Source organism: Dromiciops gliroides, chromosome 1 (genome assembly GCF_019393635.1).
Source record: "Dromiciops gliroides isolate mDroGli1 chromosome 1, mDroGli1.pri, whole genome shotgun sequence".
Taxonomy (NCBI): domain Eukaryota; kingdom Metazoa; phylum Chordata; class Mammalia; order Microbiotheria; family Microbiotheriidae; genus Dromiciops; species Dromiciops gliroides.
Genome location: NC_057861.1, coordinates 53,083,273 through 53,100,703, shown reverse-complemented (window position 1 = coordinate 53,100,703; position 17,431 = coordinate 53,083,273). Strand labels below are relative to the sequence as shown.

The following is a 17,431-nucleotide window of genomic DNA, read 5'->3' as shown; positions in this document are numbered from 1 at the left end:
TCTCTTTCCCCTTCCCTGTTGATCCTTTTCCTCTTTTCCCCTTCCTCTAGGATCCTTTCCTCTTTCCTTCTAGTCCTCTCTCCTGCCCTCCTGCCCTCCTCCCCTCTGCCCTCCTCCCTCTTTCCCCCTCCCCTCCTGGCCCCTCCCCCTTCCCTTTTCCCCTCCCCTTCTCTTTTCCCCTCCCCTCTGACTCCCTCTTTCTTCTTTCCCTTATGACCCCCTCCCCTCCCAGCGCCCCCTTCTCCTTTTCTTTTTCCAGTGTCTCCCTCCCTCCTTCCTCCCTAGTCCTCTCCCGTCAGCCCTCCTCCTCAGTCAGTGATCCCCTCCCCACTCCCTTTTCCCTCTCTCTTCCTCCCTCCTCCTCTCAGTTGCCGCCTCCCCTCCCCGCCCCTCGTCCCTCCTCAGGCCCCGGCCCCAGCCTACGTCACTTCCTGGGGGGAGGGTTGGAGGGGGGGGGACGGGCGGGGGAGCGGCGGCTCCTCCTCACCTCCACATCCGCCGGAGCGGTGAGGACGAGGCGAGAGCGGCTGGATCCCGGAGTGGAGCGGGCCGGGAGCGGGATCGGGGCCAGGCCGGGCATGGAGCGCGGGGCCGGGGGGCGCGGCGGGGGCGGCGGCGGCGGCCCGGAGCGGTGAGTGCGGCCGAGCCTGGGGGGCCGGACTCCCCCTCCCCTTCCCCTCCTCCTCCTTCCCCCAACGGTCCAACGGGGGGGGGGGGAGGCGGGGGAGGACTAGGCCGAGGGCTGGGATGGGGAGATGGGGGGGGGGGCCGGGCCGGACCTGACCGTTTCACGGGCTGGGGGCGCGAGGCCAGGCCGTGGGACACTGTTCTGGGACGGCCCCGGGGACACGCACGGAGTGTGGGAGTGAGTGAGACACGGAGAGACTGACGGGGATGGTGGGGGGCTGGGAGGGGGCGAACTGGAACGCCCCCCCCCGCCAGTGTCCCGGCGACAGGGCGAGGTGGGACACACACGGACAGCCCCGAGTGCGCGTCCCAGGAGGGGTGGGGAGACCCTCCCCGTGGGACAGGGAGACCCCGATGGCTGGAGGGCAGCCCCGGGCTGGGGGTCGTCCCCCGGAGCGTTGGGAGCCCAGTGTGACCGCTCGGACCCCATTGAGTGCCTGCACACAATAGGCGCATAATGCATGTTTATTGCCTAGCCAGCCTGGAATCAGGCCCGGCCGGGTGTATCCCAGGGTGTGTGAGACAGCGGTGGTGACAAGCTCCTTGTGGGACAGGGCACCGCTTGGAGAAGTCACTGCGTATGTTGAAGCACTCCTAGTTTGACTTTGTGTGTGAGACATTGCCTGCGTGGAGCCCCGGGGGTGGGGGTGGGGTCTGGGGGGGGAGACCCCCCCAACTGGGACAAGACACTTGTGTGACAGAAATCGTGACCCTTCTAAAGTGGAGGGGGGTCGGGTCTGGCCGAGTCACCCCCTGCCCCCCAGGATCCCATAGAAACCGGGCTGCTTCAGCATTTAAAGAAAGCCCCTTCCCACCTTTGCGGTCTGGGCTCCAAGATGGTGCCCCAGTGGCCTACTTGCCCCAGCCTTTGCTCTCTGCCCGGCTGGCTCACCTCGGTCCCTTGTTTCCCGGGCTTCCTTCCTCCAAGACTCTCCTCAAACTCCACCTTCTGCAGGAGGCCTTTCCCAGGTGCCTCCGGCAGCTAGTGCCTTCCTCTGGGACATCGCTGTCCATCTGCTCCCTGTATATCTTGTACATGCCTAGCTATTTATACAAGGGATTTATTTATTTTCGTGTTGTCTTCCCTATTAGAACATAAACTCTTTGAGGGAAGGGACTGTTTTGTGCCTTTCTTTGTATCTCCAGCCTAAGTTAGCACAGGGCCTCTGGATAGGAAACCTTTAAATAAATGCTTGTTGACTGACTTGGAGATGCTGCATTTGTGTGTTCTCTGTGGATGTTACAGGATGTGTGATACAGTATGCTGTGGGCTAGATCTTGTGTGGGACACTCATTGTGTAACCAATACACTGCCATGTGTGACAGACACCATAATGAGACACTGTGAACAGCCCTGTGTATGTCAGAGAGTCTGTGTGTGTGGTCCAGGGAGCAACAGACACAGTGAGTGACCCATTGTGTGTGTGTGTGTGTGTATGTGTATCACAAGTTATATGATCCTTATACTGGGAGACATTGTGTGACAGACACTTTGAGTAAGATTTTGACAGACACACTGTGTATCACAAGGTGTGTGTGACACACTGCTTACACACAGCCCTGTGTGCAGATCCTGGTGTAGTGTGTTGGGCTAGACTTCTGTAGCTTGTGCACCAAGTTGTGCAGGATACAACATATATCATACATAGTGTGTGTACAACACAGGGCATTCGACAAACACACTTTATGGTGGTGTGTCTATATGGTAACAGTTGTCTAAGGAGACTGCTTGTGACAATCGCTCTGAGAGAAAAATCACATGGGACATACTGTGTGACTTAGAGTATCTAACTGGCCAGGAAGTTGTGTGTGTGATTGTGAGACAATGAGAGGGAGCTCATCATTTGGCTGGGAGACCCTGCTGAGAGAGATTGTGTTATGACTGGGGGGGGGGGGGCTTGTATGAAAGACTTCATGGGTGATGCTATAGAGGCCATATGACACAGAAAAGGCTGAGTGACATCATATGAGGGACAGTATATAACAGTGTGTGGGAAACAGAGTGTACATTAGAGGCAGGTGCGTCCAAGGGTGTGTGTGTGTGAGAGAGAGAGAGAGAGAGAGGGGAGAAGGGAGGGAGGCTCAGTGTGTCTACAGTCTGCATGAGCCCTGGATAAGGTATATAAGGTATAGTGTGTGGTATAGTGAGACACATGGATAACCTGTGAGATTTGTGTACATTAGGTGAAGTGTACAGAATATGTGTGGTGAGGGGGAGGTGGTGGGAGGGTGTCGGGGAGAGAGGCCCTCTGCATGTACCTGTATTGGGTATGCGCGCGTGCACACGCCAGACAGGGCAAGTGCCCTAGACACGAGTCTGCATGTGAGAAGGAGTTATTCTGTGCAATGTACACAGCAGATTGTAGAAAAGTGACCAAAGAATGTTTCTGTGGGGTGTGTGCATGAGAAGAGCTGCATGTAATGTGTATGGGTGCAGTGTGTGCATATGATACCATTATGGAAGAGAAATCTATGTCAGTGTTTGCATGTGTGTCTGAGGAACTTTGTGTAAGGAAAGTGTGACTTCATCTGTGCAGCTGTGAGCGTGTATTAGCAAGGATCTACATCTGTTGGAATGTGTGTATGTGTGTGCACGTCTCTATTGTGTAGCAGACGGTGAGGATGCAGTGTGTTTGGGGGCAAATATCTGTCAGGGAGATGTAACAGCCATGTCTGCTGGCCCTGGACACTTACTTTCTCTGGGGAAAACCCTCCCTTCTTTGTGCTGGTCATTTGGGGGCACTTGGGAGGGTCTCTAAACAGGCAGTGCTTGATTTGGAAAGCTGAGGCAGGAGGGTGTAATGGGGTTCCCCTAGCTCAGAACCACCCTTCCAGGAGTTCCTATACTAGCACTCACTGCTGCTCAGAAGCAGAGGGACACCCTGAGTGGTGCATATGGAGTCAGAGGCCTTGGGTTCGAATCCTGTCTCTGCCACTTACTTGCTTTTGTGATCTCTAGCAAGTCAATTCACTTTGGAATTCCTCTTTCCCCTCTGTCATATGGCCCCTTCTGACTCTATGGGCTTGATTCTTATGTTCCTAACCAGTCAAAGTCACGCAAGGATATGTTCTTACCCTTTCTCCTGTGTGACAGGTCATACCTTCCTGCTTTCCTTCCCTGATTCCCCCCCAGTCTCCTGCATGGTTGGTGAAATGTCTCTGTATTCTTTAAAAGTCCTGATGCTGCTGTCTCCAGAGAGCCCTTGGTTTTGCCCCGGGTTTGGGCTTTTTTTTTTTTTTTTTTTGGTGGGGCAATGAGGGTTAAGTGATTTGTCCAGGGTCACACAGCTAGTAAGTGTCAAGTGTCTGAGGCCGAATTTGAACTCAGGTCCTCCTGAATGCAGGGCCTAGCCCCGGGTTTGGGCTTTTGAGCAGCCTGGGGCATAGCAGGTCTTTGGGGGCACTGTTCTCACTTTCTTCTTCCTTTCCCCACAGGCCTTCCCTAGCCAGAGCTTGGAGGAGAACGGCCCGGGTGCCCCTTATGGCTGGGCTCGGACCACAATGGTTCCCCGTCCAGCTCTCCTAACAGGTACTTTGTACAGCACAGCACAGTCTTTCCCACTTGTGTTTTGGAAAGCAAATTCTGCTTTGAAGACATTGTAACCCCAGAGCTTTGGGCACCACAGCCTTGGGTCTGGGGGTCCTCCCTCACATTAGTGTGACTCCCTCTCCGCCATGAACGGCCTATCCATCAGCGAGCTCTGCTGCCTCTTCTGCTGCCCACCCTGTCCCGGCCGAATCGCAGCCAAATTGGCTTTCCTGCCTCCAGAGCCTACCTACTCCCTTGTGGCCGAGCCTGAGCCAGGTTCCAGTGGAGGGGGCTCCACCCCGGGGCGGGGCTCTGGGGGTGCTCTGGGCCGCTGGAAATTGCACCTGACAGAGCGAGCCGACTTCCAGTATACACAGCGCGACCTGGACACGACCGAGGTCTTCTTTACCAAGAGCAGTCGAGGGAACCGCATTTCCTGCATGTACGTCCGCTGTGTGCCAGGGGCCAGGTGAGTGTCCTCGAGGAAGCCTGGTCACAGTCCCTCTGTGGCAAAACAGGGGTATTTTGTGGGGCACTTTGCTTCTGGCTATTTGGGATCTCCATGGAGTTGGTTTCTACTACTTTAAACCCTCATTGAAGGGTGTGCACATTTGTGTGTGCGCACGCATGTGTGTGTGCACGTTATGCGTGTGTGTGAGTGAGTGGGTATCTGTGTTGTGTGTGTTTTAAAACATTCAGTCTGAAAATGTGTGGTAAAGGAACTCACATTTCTCTCAAGTCTTTTCCTAACAACAACCCTGTCAAGTGTGGGTAGTGCAAGGTAGGATTATTTTGTTCTACACATGAAGAAACCGAGGCCCATGGTCTTAGCTAGTGGTTATTCAGAGCCAGTATGAGGATGCCCAGAAAGGCCTGAGCACCTGCTTTTCTGTGAGGTGTGAGCAGGACTTGACAAGTGCCATTTGCCCTGGCACTGTGATGGGGGCACTGATTGAGCATGGCATTAGTCAGTGTTTCTATTAATAAAAGGCGTGTGTCATTCATCCAAGGCATTGGTTTCTTCTGTACTGGGACTCTGGTGGCCCTTTCTTCCCTGCATCCCATCAGGCATTGTTCCCTGCTTTGTGGCCAGTTTGGGGGGGATCTGCCTCATGGGCTCTTTGCAGGAGGGGAGGGACCCCTGTGGTTTGTTTGCATTGTGGGTGGGGGCCACATACGGATGCCTTGGAGCCTCCGAGGCTTGGGGCATTTACCTTCTCAAAGCGCAGATGAAGGGATCATGTTAGTGAGTGGGTCTCATCACATTCAATGAGCTAAGGCTAGGTGCCCAAGTTCAAGGCTGGGAAGCTGCTGGTGATTAAGGGGCATCTTTTTTTTGGGGGGGGGGCAATGAGGGTTAAGTGACTTGCCCAGGGTCACACAGCTAGTAAAGTGCCTGAGAATGGATTTGAACTCAGATCCTCCTGAATCCAAGGCAGGTGCTTTATCCACTGTGCCCCCAAGGGGCATCTTTTAAAGTACTTTCTATTTGGCCAAAGCCTTCCACAGTCAACAGATTGAAGACTTTTGTTCAAGGCCTTCTGTGGTGGAGACTGTGCTTGGCCCTGGGCTACAGAGAGGAAGAATGACATTGCTCCTGATGACACTGAGAAGGTTACACTCTAATAGAGTGAAAAATGTGTATATACAAGGTTGAGGAGAAGCAGGGTAGAGCAGGGGCCCAAGAACCAGCCAGGAAGGCCCTGGGTTCAAGTCCCACTTGTGGCACATTCTGGTGATTGACCCTGGTCTCAGTCATTTGATTACCCCTCAGGGCTCCAGACAGCTCTCTGAGACACTAAGGTATGGAGGTGGCTATATCAGTATCATCACAGGGCCAGCCCCATCCCTTCAAGAGAGACTATGATGGGGAAGAGGAAAAATACAAACAAAATGATTTCAGGAAAATCTGAGGAGAAAGATCACTTTTCCCCCGGGATAATGGAGAAGGTTTTGTGGAGGAGACAAATCCTCAGTGGAACCTTCAAAGAACAGAGAGGTTTTACCAGACTGCTGTAAGGGGAGGGTGGTGTTCTAGGCATGAGGCCCTTGGCAGTGCGTGGAGGTGGGAAAAAGAAAGGATATTGTCAGGGAACAGCTTGTTTGACTGGAATGTTGATGGGGTAAAGGGGGATAAACCAAAATAAAGCTGGAAAGGTCGGACTTGCCTTGTAGAGGCCTTTATATTCCAAGCAGAGGGTTTTAGGTTTTAGCTTACAGGCATAGGGAGCCACTTCAGGTTCTTGAGTGAAGGAATGACATGGTCAAACTGTGCCTTAGAAAGATCATTTTGGCAGCTGTGCAGAAAAATGTGCTTCACCGCTGGAGCCTGGGAGAGAATGGGACACCTTTATGCAGCGCTTTGTATCTCTTATCTCGTTTGGATCACACCATAGCCCTGGGAAGTCCCCATTTTAATAGTGGAGAGAGGTAAACCAACTTTCCTAGGGTCGATGGCCAAGCCAAGACTAGAGCTAAGTCGCCTTCCGATTCCAGTGCTCTTTCCACCATATATGTTCCCTTGGTTGGGGTGCTGACGGGTAGGGGACTGAGTGGAGACTGGAATTGCTCTCAGGACTTAGCAGGAAGTTCTGCGAGTACCAATCCCCTTTAACCCTTAGAGGCCCTGGTGCCAGGCTGCAGTGATGCTGGAGTGCCCTTAGACCTGCCCCCAGGATTGGTCCTGGCCAGTTGGCTTTGACCCCAGGAGCAAGAGAAAGAGGCCGGCCTGACTGGGAACAGAAGAAACAAGCCATGAGGAAGAACACTGGGTTCCAGAGAGGGCACTGGCAGCTTCTGGGGTGTCACAGACTCTCTGGGCTTCTTTCTTCCCATTCTTAGAGTTGTTGCTGAATCAGGGGTGGTGGTGGAACTGAATCGGCAAAATGGAGAGGGGAGCTGGCAGGGAGCCTAGGCAATAGATGCTTATGGCAATGAGCGAGATAAGGCAGTGGCTGGGTTTGGGGCCAGTGGTATGTCGCTCTGTCATACGTGTGTGCATGTGTGTGCACGCAAAGGATCCATGCCTCGTTGGCTGCCTGGTGGGACCTGGCTTTTATTTCTCCACTTTTCCACTTACTGGCTATGGGAGTTGGGGCAAGTCATGTAATAGCCTCCTAAAGCCATTGGCGATACTTGGATTATCTCACTGGAAAGTGAGATTTGTAGCCCTTGGTGGCCTCTGAATTGGAGCTGTGGTCATTGTTGTGCAGGTGAGCAGTAGGCATCTGGCTGGGGGGAGAGGGTCTGGGCGGTCACCTCCTGATACCTGGCCCTTAGTGGCTTGGTTAGGCATGCTCACTCTTTTAAATTGCTTGTTTGTTTTTGGGACCCCTTCAATGCAGAAGATGCTGAAAGGGAAGAGCAGCCACCAGAGAAGTGAAGGTCTTTGGAGGCGACGTTAGGGGGATGGCAGGCCCACCCCACTTCAGGAGCTGGCAGTGACCAGGACTCGTCTTCCCCTCTTCTCATCCCTGCCAGGTTCACAGTTCTGTTCTCCCATGGCAATGCAGTGGACCTGGGCCAGATGAGCAGCTTCTACATTGGCCTGGGCACCCGCATCAACTGCAACATCTTCTCTTATGACTACTCAGGCTATGGGGTGAGCTCAGGAAAACCCTCTGAGAAGAATCTCTATGCTGACATCGACGCTGCTTGGCAGGCCCTTCGGACCAGGTGAGTGCCTGCATGGCAGGAGCCAGTGGGAGCCACCTCCTGGGAGGGAGGATTCACCCCCTCTGGGGTGGCAGGAAGGAGGGGGTACCCGCAGGGCCAGGGAAGGGCTGCACTGCCAGGAACACCACTCCTCGGCACTCCAACTCTCAGCTTGTGGAGTCAGGTCAGTCAGAGGAGCTGAGGAGCAAACACAGTGATTTTGACCAAGGTTGAACGGCTAGTAAAGAGCAACTCAGGTCTTGTGATTCCAAATCTAGTTCTTTTTTCTCTCCATCCTTCAGATCTCTCAGGATTAAATCCGTTCTCCCCTTCTGGCTAGTGGGCCTCTCTCCCAGCCTCCTGGTCCTGCTTCCCACCACCCATGCCCCTTTTACTCTCCCCTTAATCATCAGGATTGTCCTGACCCCCAGCCCCTTTCACATCTCCCCTTGCTCTGGGATGCTCACTCCATCCTGTTTGTTCTTCCAAACCCTGCCTGACCTTTCCTCCTCCGTGGAGTTGTCCCTGAACACCACAGTCTCTAATGTGCCCTCCTTCCTCTGAACCCCAACAACACACATTAAATCTGTGTCATGTATGCGCTCGCTACTTTATGTTGTAGAGATTGGGGAAGCTACCTCAGGGCGTGAGGACACATATTGTTTGCATTTTCCAAAAAGAGATGAGACTAGAGTTTGTAAACTGTAGGCCAGAAACCCTGACTTCCTGGTCGTCTCTGGCTTCTGGAAAAGTTCTAGGATGTGGTATTAAAGGAATGGTTAGTGGCCATCGAGGAAAGAAATCTGTTTTCACAGAGAACCACAATGGTTTCACAGTCACTTGGGGAGCATAGCATTTACTAAGCACCAACTGTGTTCCAGGAAAATAAAAATTCAAAAGTGACACAGTCCATGGCCTTCGAGAAGCTGCCATTTTACTAGAAAGATAGGATTTGTTCACAGATGAGGAGCTGAAGGTTATCTCTCTTTATATCTATATACATGCACATACACACAAACTAACAAATGTGCATTGATGTGGGATGGAGGAAGCAGGAACTATCCCCTTGAGCTGAAGAGTGCAAAGGGCCCAAGGAGTTTCTAGGGGGGAGAGCATTCCAAGCACTGCAAATGTCTCCTAGAGAAGCTGGAAATGGGGTGTGCCATAGAGGAAACAGCACATGGGCCTAGTTGGCCAGTGTAGAGCAGATGAGGAGAAGGGCTATAATATAATCAGCTTAGGCAGGCCCAGTAGAAGACATGGTTGGGGACTCTGGAGGCTCAGGTCTGGCCCAGCTGGATATGAGGAAACAAAGGCTGGGACCAGATAAATAAGGCAGCTGAGATCTCAGCAGACTGGGACCTAGACTCATAGAAATCAGAAGCAGAGCCATAGGGAAGTGGTTCATCATGCTCTTCCCAGCAGCTCTGCCCCGGCCGGGTAATGTTTATAGTTCTTTAGGGAAATGGTGGGAAATGGCGGATGGAGGGTTATGCATTTGGTGGTAGGACAGTTGGTGAGACGCCTGTGCCGGCTAGGTTCTGGTGGCCTGACAGGATGTGTGGCAAGATAACTCTTGGGCTGGGGCTGGCCAGCTGGAAGGTTTGAGGGGAGCTTTCTCTGAGCCTCCTGTTCATAGCCAGAGCAGCTCTGCCTGAGTTCCCAGAATTGGGCTAGGGATGCAGTCTCTGGAGGGTCCTGATGGTGAGAGGAAAGTGACAGAAGGGTGGTTGGTACCACACCAGACTAACTTTATTCCTTTTGACTGGTTCCCAAACTGGTGGATCTGGGGAATGAGAGAGATTTAGCGAGGCATTGGGCCAAACCTCTTAGACTCTTCTCTTGGAAAAGATGGGAGAGAAGTGGGCCAGATGATGGAATAGTTAGGTGGATTTAGAACTGGCTAAGAGACTAGGCCTAAAGGAGGCCTAGGGCCTAGTCTGTGAGGCAGCTGTCCTCCGGTCTGTGTTGTTTCACAGTGTTATCAGTTCCTTAGATAAGAGCTGGGATGACAAGCCCATCAAATCTGTAAGTGACACAGAGCTGGGAGGGGCGGGGAGCACCCTGCATGACACAGTCAGGTGATCCTGACAGGCCAGGACAGTGGGTGGGATTACGAAAGATGACGATAAAGCCTTTTACTTGGGTTCAAAAAGTCACCTCTTTATTGTTTGGGACGAAGGAGGGGCGTGGCTAGACTGCAGTTCACCTGAAGATAGTTGGGATTTGAGCACACAGTGTTGATGTAGCCGGTGCCCTTGTGCTCGGCCCCTGTCTAAGCACATTCGGGAGAACTGGGCTCATTTCTGGGGCCTGCGTTGGAGGAATATCATCGATGCTCTGCAGGATGGTGAATGGCAGGAATGCAGATCTGTTGAAGGAACAGGGGGTGTTTAGACTTCCATGGGGGGGGGGCACTCGCAGCTGCCCCCCAGGATGCTGAAGAGAGGCCGGTTTAGGCTTGCTTCCAGTGAGAGCTGCCCCATGTGCAATGGACTGACTCGGGAGGGGCCCCCTTGGCCAGGACAGCACAGAGGGGCCGCTGCCTCAGGCAGGACCTAGATAGCCACTAAGATCTCTTCCGACCTCCAGCCACAGTATGGGCTCCCTTAGGCCAGGAGTTGTCAGCCTGAGAGCACACAGGCTTGGTGATTGAGTCACTAGTCCTAGGTACCAGATAGGCCATGCAGTAGAGTAGTTAGGAGTCCTAGAGTCAAGAAGGCCTGAGTTCAAATCCTACCTCTTGCCATGTGACTCACCAATTGGCTAACCATGGACAAATCATTTTGCTTTGCTAAGCCTCATTCTCCTTATCAGTAAAATGGGAATAATGGCTAATAATATCCGAGGTTCCCACCTCACAGGGTTGCTGTGAGACTCAGATGAGGTAATACACTTTACAAACCTCACAAATCAATATATTAGTCTGTGGTTACTCCTTTTTGGGGGGGGGGGCAATGAGGGTTAAGTGACTTGCCCAGGGTCACACAGCTAGTATGTGTCAAGTGTCTGAGGCTGGATTTGAACTGAGGTCCTCCTGAATCCAGGGCCAGTGCTTTATCTACTGCACCACCTAGCTGCCCCCCTTCCCCATGGTTACTCTTGTTATTTTTATTAGTATCGTAAAGTTTAACAATATAGAGTTCAATTCCCTCATTTTTTTTCAAAGCAGGAAACTGAGGCCCAAGAGAAGTAACTTGCCCTAAATGACATAAGTAATTAGTGAAATCTTTGCAGGAGAGCTAGGCATAATTAGGGCTAATAGATGGGGGGAGACAAGCTTAGACCCCCCCCACACACAAAGTGTGCTAAAAATGGCCCCAGAGCCACACATCTTCCTCCCCCCAGGGCATTTATTCAGTCTAGTCTAGTTTAGCCCCTTCATTTTACAGTCACCCAAGCTGTAAATGGGAGAATTGTGATTTGGATTCAGGACCCACTGTCTTTTCCATGGAGCTCCTGTGTTTCTCTTGTAGGTAAAGCCCATGCCATGAGGCCCCTAGACAGGGGCGTGGCTGGTTAGGGAGACAGCACAGTCGAGAGACTGATGAAGTGGAGTGTAGGAGGTCTGGGTAGAGCCTGCTGCTCTGCTTACTAGCAAGTTACTAGGCATCTCAGCTTGGATGCAGCGATCTCTAGCATCCCTCCTGGCCTTGGTTCCCAGTGTTCAGAGACTGAATCCTCCCTCAGCCTTGGGGGTGGGGTGGGGGGGTGAGGGAAGGTGGGAAGAGGACCAGGAGCAAAGCAGGTTCCTGCTTTTGCCATGGGCTCTTTTAAGGATTCCAAATGACTTCCTCTCTCTGACCCACCCCTTCCAATGTCCCCTGCCTGGGCCTGGCCTCCAGCAGGAGCATACCCAGTGCCCTGCCCTTCCTCAGCATCCAGCTTGAAGCCTGGAAGTACCCCCGCCCCAACCGGTTCCACTGGCTCCCAGGACCCAAGGGGGCAGGGGGTGGGAAGCAGCAGCTGGTAGTGGAGCCTGAGGGCGGACTAAGGTGGGGGAGGCTGGCAAGTCCACTGTTGCCAAGGAAACCTGCTGGGCACCGTTCCTAGGCACCAGCTCACCACCACCACCGTCAGCAGAAGTTCCCCCTAAGGCTGTTGTAGTTATGGGGGTGTATGTGAAGCCCAGGCCACACCCCCAGCTTGAGAGTTGACTCAGTGCCCAGGAAGAGGGGCCTGGGCCCTCCAGCCTTAGTGGGCGGCAGGTGATCCCAGCCTGGGCGGGTCATCCTCTGAATGCAACTTTGGTCTTTTCTTCCCTTCGTGCCTCTTTCTTTTTTTTTGCCCAGCCTCCAACCCTTCTCTCTGGGGTGCTGGGAAGAGGGGTCCTGGGAGAGGCTCACTTCCTTCATCTCTGGTAGGCCTCCTCAGGGTCTCCAGAGACCTGAACAGAAGCCTGAGCACAGTTGAGAGCGACCATAAATGTGCGTAGTTATCAGTGCTTTATTCCAAAGCACTTCCCTCACAACAGATGACTCAAGGTAGGCAGCACAAGTTTTATTATCTCCGTTTTATAAGGGAAGTAACCAAGGCCCCGCCTGCAACATGTAGCTCATCATTTGTGGAGCTGGCCCTTGCCCGCTGGTCATCTCCAAGTGCCATGTCCTCCCCATTATATCAGTATTGCCTTGCACGTAATGATCATCCTTCACATTATGTTTTTGATTTTTTGTTTTTGATGAGGCAATTGGGGTTAAGTGACTTGCCCAGGGTCACACAGCTAGTAAGTGTTAAGTGTCTGAGGCCGGATTTGAACCCAGGTACTCCTGACTCCAGGGCTGGTGCTCTATCCACCTAACTGCCCCCATCCTTCACATTATGATTGTTACAAGGTGTCTTCAGATTCCTTATTGAATTTGATCCCTGGGGCATTCCTTTGAGGCTGACAGAGTACCTGGAGTTATCCTCATTTTGCAGTTGAAAAAGCCAGTACCCACGTTAGGGGAAAGGACTTACCCAAGATCACACAGTTAAGTCAGTGGCAGGAACAAGGATTGAACCCAAGTCCCATGATGACAATTTGGCTTCTTCCACTGTCATGGGACTCTGTTAAAGATAGCAGGACACTCACTCTGTTTATTCACTGGGGACTGATTGATTTCTCCCACCCCAGCTGCCTAATCACAGAGGTCTTCCAGATCTTCCTCAAGGGCTTTGAGATCCTCAGAAGAGAGGCTAGGGGACAGTGAAACCACATTCTCCACCCCAGCTGAGAGGACAATATTGCCGCCTACTGGTGATCTTGGGGGAGGACTAGTTCTTTTCACAAAAGAGCTCATCAGGCTTGACAGTCCCGAAGCATTTATTCCTCACCTCCCCGTCCTATCAATAAGACCCAGCCCTGATTTGGAGGAACTCAGAGTCTAATAAATTCTACCCAAATATAGAAAACTTCAAGTTGGAAGGTATCTCGGGGTGATTTTGCCCAGCCTTTCCCCGAAGAAGCTGTCTGACCCGAACTCAAACACCACCATCGACAGGGAGATGATGAGCCCGTGATGAAGCCACTTCCATGTTGGGACTGTTCTGTTTGTTGGGGAAGTTTACGTTTATATTGAGGTGACGTTTTTTCCCCCATGATTTCTGCCCAGACATGGACACGAACAACTAACTGTTCTAGGCCAGTAACTTGGACAGAATAAAAGGTCTGTAGGTAGAGCTGGGAAGGTCAGGGAAGGCTTCCTGGAGAAACAGGGTTTGAGCTAGCCTTGCAATGTGTGCACAGGAAAAGAGGAAGCCTTGCCCTCCAAGCCAAGATTTGGATGAGGCACTCCCCACTTCCCTCTGGCCTGGCCCACTATTCCCTTGCAGGGGAGGGAGGAATGAAAGGCAGCTTTAAGACTTCCCGGGTGTAGCACTAGGCAAACCAGAAAACCTCCCTAGGCCTTGGTTTTCTCATCTGTAAAATGGTTCTAAGAAAATGGCTACTATCGATCTCCTAGGGTAAGGAAAGGTTCCTTTGTAAACCTTAAGCATTATAAAATACGGGGAATTCATGATCTTCATCATTAGTAATAGAAAAAACCCGGTTTTGGAACCTGAAGAACTGGGATTTCTCGCAGCTCTGAAACTAGCTGTGGGACTTGAGCAGGTCAGCTCGCCTGGTCCTCGGGAAGAACGTACCCAGCATCACAGAGTGGTAGGAGAAGCATTCAATTAGGACTTGCTACTTCTCTTCACATCCTTGCTGGGCTAGGCTACCTGTGTGACCACAGGAAATCACTTAACCTTTCTGAACCTCAGTTTCCTTACCTGTAAAATGGGGTTACCAATACTTACGATCACAGGGTAGTTGTGTGGCTCAAAGGACCTCAGCCGGGTCTGAAGTATTATGTGAGATTTCAAACACTCTCACAGTAAAAGGGGTGGTATTGTTGTCATCCCTTTACCAGAATCCTCTTCTGGTGCCTCCTCCTAACATGAAGGGTGGCCCTGGCAAGTCTTTGCCAGGCTGGAAAGCTTCAAGCCCGGGCGGGGGGGGGGTGTCCGTATGTGTGTGTGACCCTGGGGCTCCCCAGCAGAGTAGCTGCAGCAACCTCAACAGTCCTGTGCTAATCCCCAAGAGGCTCCGCTGTGCCCTGGTGGGGAATCGGTGAATCCATCCCAAGGAAATCTCAGGTCCTTCAAGTGGGGAGAAGCCAGTGGGACACAGTGGGAAGAGTGCTGGACTGGGAGTCCGGGGGGGGGGTCCCCAGTCTGCTGCTTTTGCTATCTGAGTGACCCCCTTTCTGCACCTCATCTGGAAACTGAAGGGGTTTGACTCAGTGATTTCTACGGTTCCTTCCAGCTCTCGATCTATGCTTCTGTTCTATTTGGGGGAGGGCAGATCTGGGCCCCACAAATGACTAAGCTGCCCCTCTCCACCAGGTATGGCATCAGCCCAGAGAACATCATCTTGTATGGGCAGAGCATCGGGACAGTGCCTACCGTGGACCTGGCCTCGCGTTATGAGTGTGCTGCTGTGGTGCTGCATTCCCCCCTCACCTCGGGCATGAGGGTCGCCTTCCCTGATACCAAGAAGACCTATTGCTTCGACGCCTTCCCCAAGTGAGGGAACCCCCCCGCAGAGGCACCTGGGGCCAGGTTTGGGGGGTAGGGCACCTGCTTCTTCCCCAGAGAGGTCAGCATTAGGGTTTGCAGGGCCCTGGATCCAACTGCCAGCTCCACACCTCAGGACAATGTTCCATGAACCTTAATGTCCTATAGCAACATGAACAAGGCAAAGCATGTTGGTCAGATTGGCATCTCGGGAATCCCCATAGCTCTATAAAGCAGAGGATGCCAACAGGGCCTTCCCTCATCCCCTCGATGCCCCCTGGACATCTGAGAATGAGAATTCTCCCACCTACATTGTGGCTGCTCCAGGCCCCAGCCCAGTCTGATTCCCTCCAGATCCCAGTCTGATTCCTTGGTGCAAACCGGGAGGAGGGGGTGGTATTTTTATTACCTAGTGACCCGAGCAAATGAACTGATGAATCCAGCCTGGCGTGTTAGAGGCCTGGATGTAGGGTTGGGTTGCTGTCCTGCTTCTCAGTAGCTGTGTGACCCTTAGCCAATCGGCCTCTCTGGGCTGTAGGAACAGCAGCTCATGGCTAAATAGCACATTACTGTATGCAAGTACATTCCCTGTTTTATAGCAGAAGAAATGAAGTGCCCAGGGTCACCCAGCTGCTCCAGTCAGACCGCCAGGTGTCTCCTGACCTCGAGCCCAGCAGGTTCCCCACCATTTCCTGGCATCTCCCACAAAGTGCAGGGCATGGGCTGGGGTAGAGGACGGGAGCCAGTGGAGGTGGGTCAGTGGGGAGCCTGCCGGATTGGGGTCAGAGAACCTGGCCTTTTCCTCCCCTGTAAACAGCACTGAAGCCTTTCAGGGTCTCTTCAGCCCTAGAATCCTTATTCCTCCCAGGACATCTCAGTTATCTTAACATCATTTCTGCTGCCAAAAGGGAAACAGTTTCCTTGTGGGGAGGGAGATCTAGCCAAGAGATCTGGGGAGTGAACCCCCCCACCCCCCCAGTGTTCTAGCTCCCCAATCTGGGTACAGAAGGGGGTGATGGGATGGGGACCTGGAGGCACCCCCAAACAAGCCTGACCCCTCTGTCCCCCTCCCCACAGCATTGAGAAGGTCTCCAAGATCACATCGCCTGTGCTGATCATCCATGGCACCGAAGACGAGGTGATTGACTTCTCACATGGACTAGCGCTATATGAGCGCTGCCCAAAAGCTGTGGAGCCACTCTGGGTGGAGGGTGCCGGGCACAATGACATCGAGCTCTATAGCCAATACTTGGAGCGTCTCCGAAAGTTCATTTCACAAGAGCTGACAAACCAGCGCAACTGAGGCCCCCGATGAGCCCCATGGGCCAAGATGGGTACCACCGGGTAGACAGGCCAAGATGGGCACTCCACTGGGAGCTCAGAACCACTGCTGAGGAGTGAGAACTCAACAGGGTTAGCCCACTGGAGGATTGGGAAGCGGGGAGACTCCCCAACCCTGGGCTTGCCTCTCTACATCTGGTGCCCATGGCCTCTTCTGACATCCCCTCCCCTTCCAGGAGAGGGGAGGGACAGAATGACCCCCATCTTCCTCCCCACAGAGTCCGCAGTGATGACCCCAAACTGCTGCTAACACTGGGGCTGCCCCCACCCCCTGGGAGGAGCTGAGCAATCCAAACCCCATCCTCTCCTGCTTCCCTTCCCTCTACCAGGACAATAGCAATAATACATCTGCCAAGTGTGGTAGGGGAGGACCACAGTGGACCTCATTCTTCCCCACATCCCTCCCCTCAAATCCCAAATTCCTGGGAAGGTAGTGACTGCATGAGAAACGTCTGCCCTCCCTTCTCCCACAGCTCTCTCTGCCAATCAGGGAGGGGTATTCCTACCACACCCCAAGCCCCAAGGTGGCTCCCTCCCGGCAGGGCCCTTCATGATTTCAGATACCCAAACTCCCCTTCCCCACTCTTCCCAACATGTACAGATATACAGATAGATGGAAATATATCTGCATTCATTTTGGAAGCAAAAACAAAGAAATTAAAGATTTAAAATTTTACAGTTCCCCTCCCCCCTTCTATTTCTTTCCGTGGAGCTTTTTTCTTATAGGTAATTTTTCTTTCTTTTTTTTTAAAAGTATTTATTTTTTTAAATTTTTTTTATTATTTTAGTGAGGCAATTGGGGTTAAGCGACTTGCCCAGGGTCACACAGCTAGTAAGTGTTAAGTGTCTGAGGCCGGATTTGAACTCAGGTCCTCCTGAATCCAGGGCCGGTGCTCTATCCATTGTGCCATCTAGCTGCCCCATAGGTAATTTTTCAAAGCGATCACTGCTAGGTCAATACAACGGCAGGTATTGTTATTCCCTTTTGACGGATGAGGAAACTGAGGCAAAGGGCTTTGCCCTAGGTCATGTGCCGACAGAGCTTGATTTAGAACCCAGGTGCGGGAGAACTTGCTTTATGTTCTTTGTGCCTTTTGTCCTGACCCTGTTTGGGCTGGTCACCAAATAGCGGTAGCTTACGATGGGGATCGCAACACTCCAGGTGGCACAAGGGAACTT

At 52.6% G+C, this 17,431-nt stretch overlaps 1 protein-coding gene across 1 annotated transcript; it reads left to right on the top strand.

Annotated features, from left to right (window-relative positions):
- The first annotated feature begins 495 nt into the window (after positions 1-495).
- Positions 496-16,933, top strand: ABHD17A (abhydrolase domain containing 17A, depalmitoylase). The gene is made up of 5 exons (XM_043975337.1): positions 496-631; positions 4,123-4,685; positions 7,697-7,891; positions 14,741-14,920; positions 15,989-16,933. The coding sequence occupies exons 2-5, from the start codon at positions 4,363-4,365 to the stop codon at positions 16,212-16,214; spliced, it is 924 nt and encodes a 307-aa protein (XP_043831272.1). The 5' UTR covers positions 496-631; positions 4,123-4,362; the 3' UTR covers positions 16,215-16,933.
- The last annotated feature ends 498 nt before the right edge of the window (positions 16,934-17,431 follow it).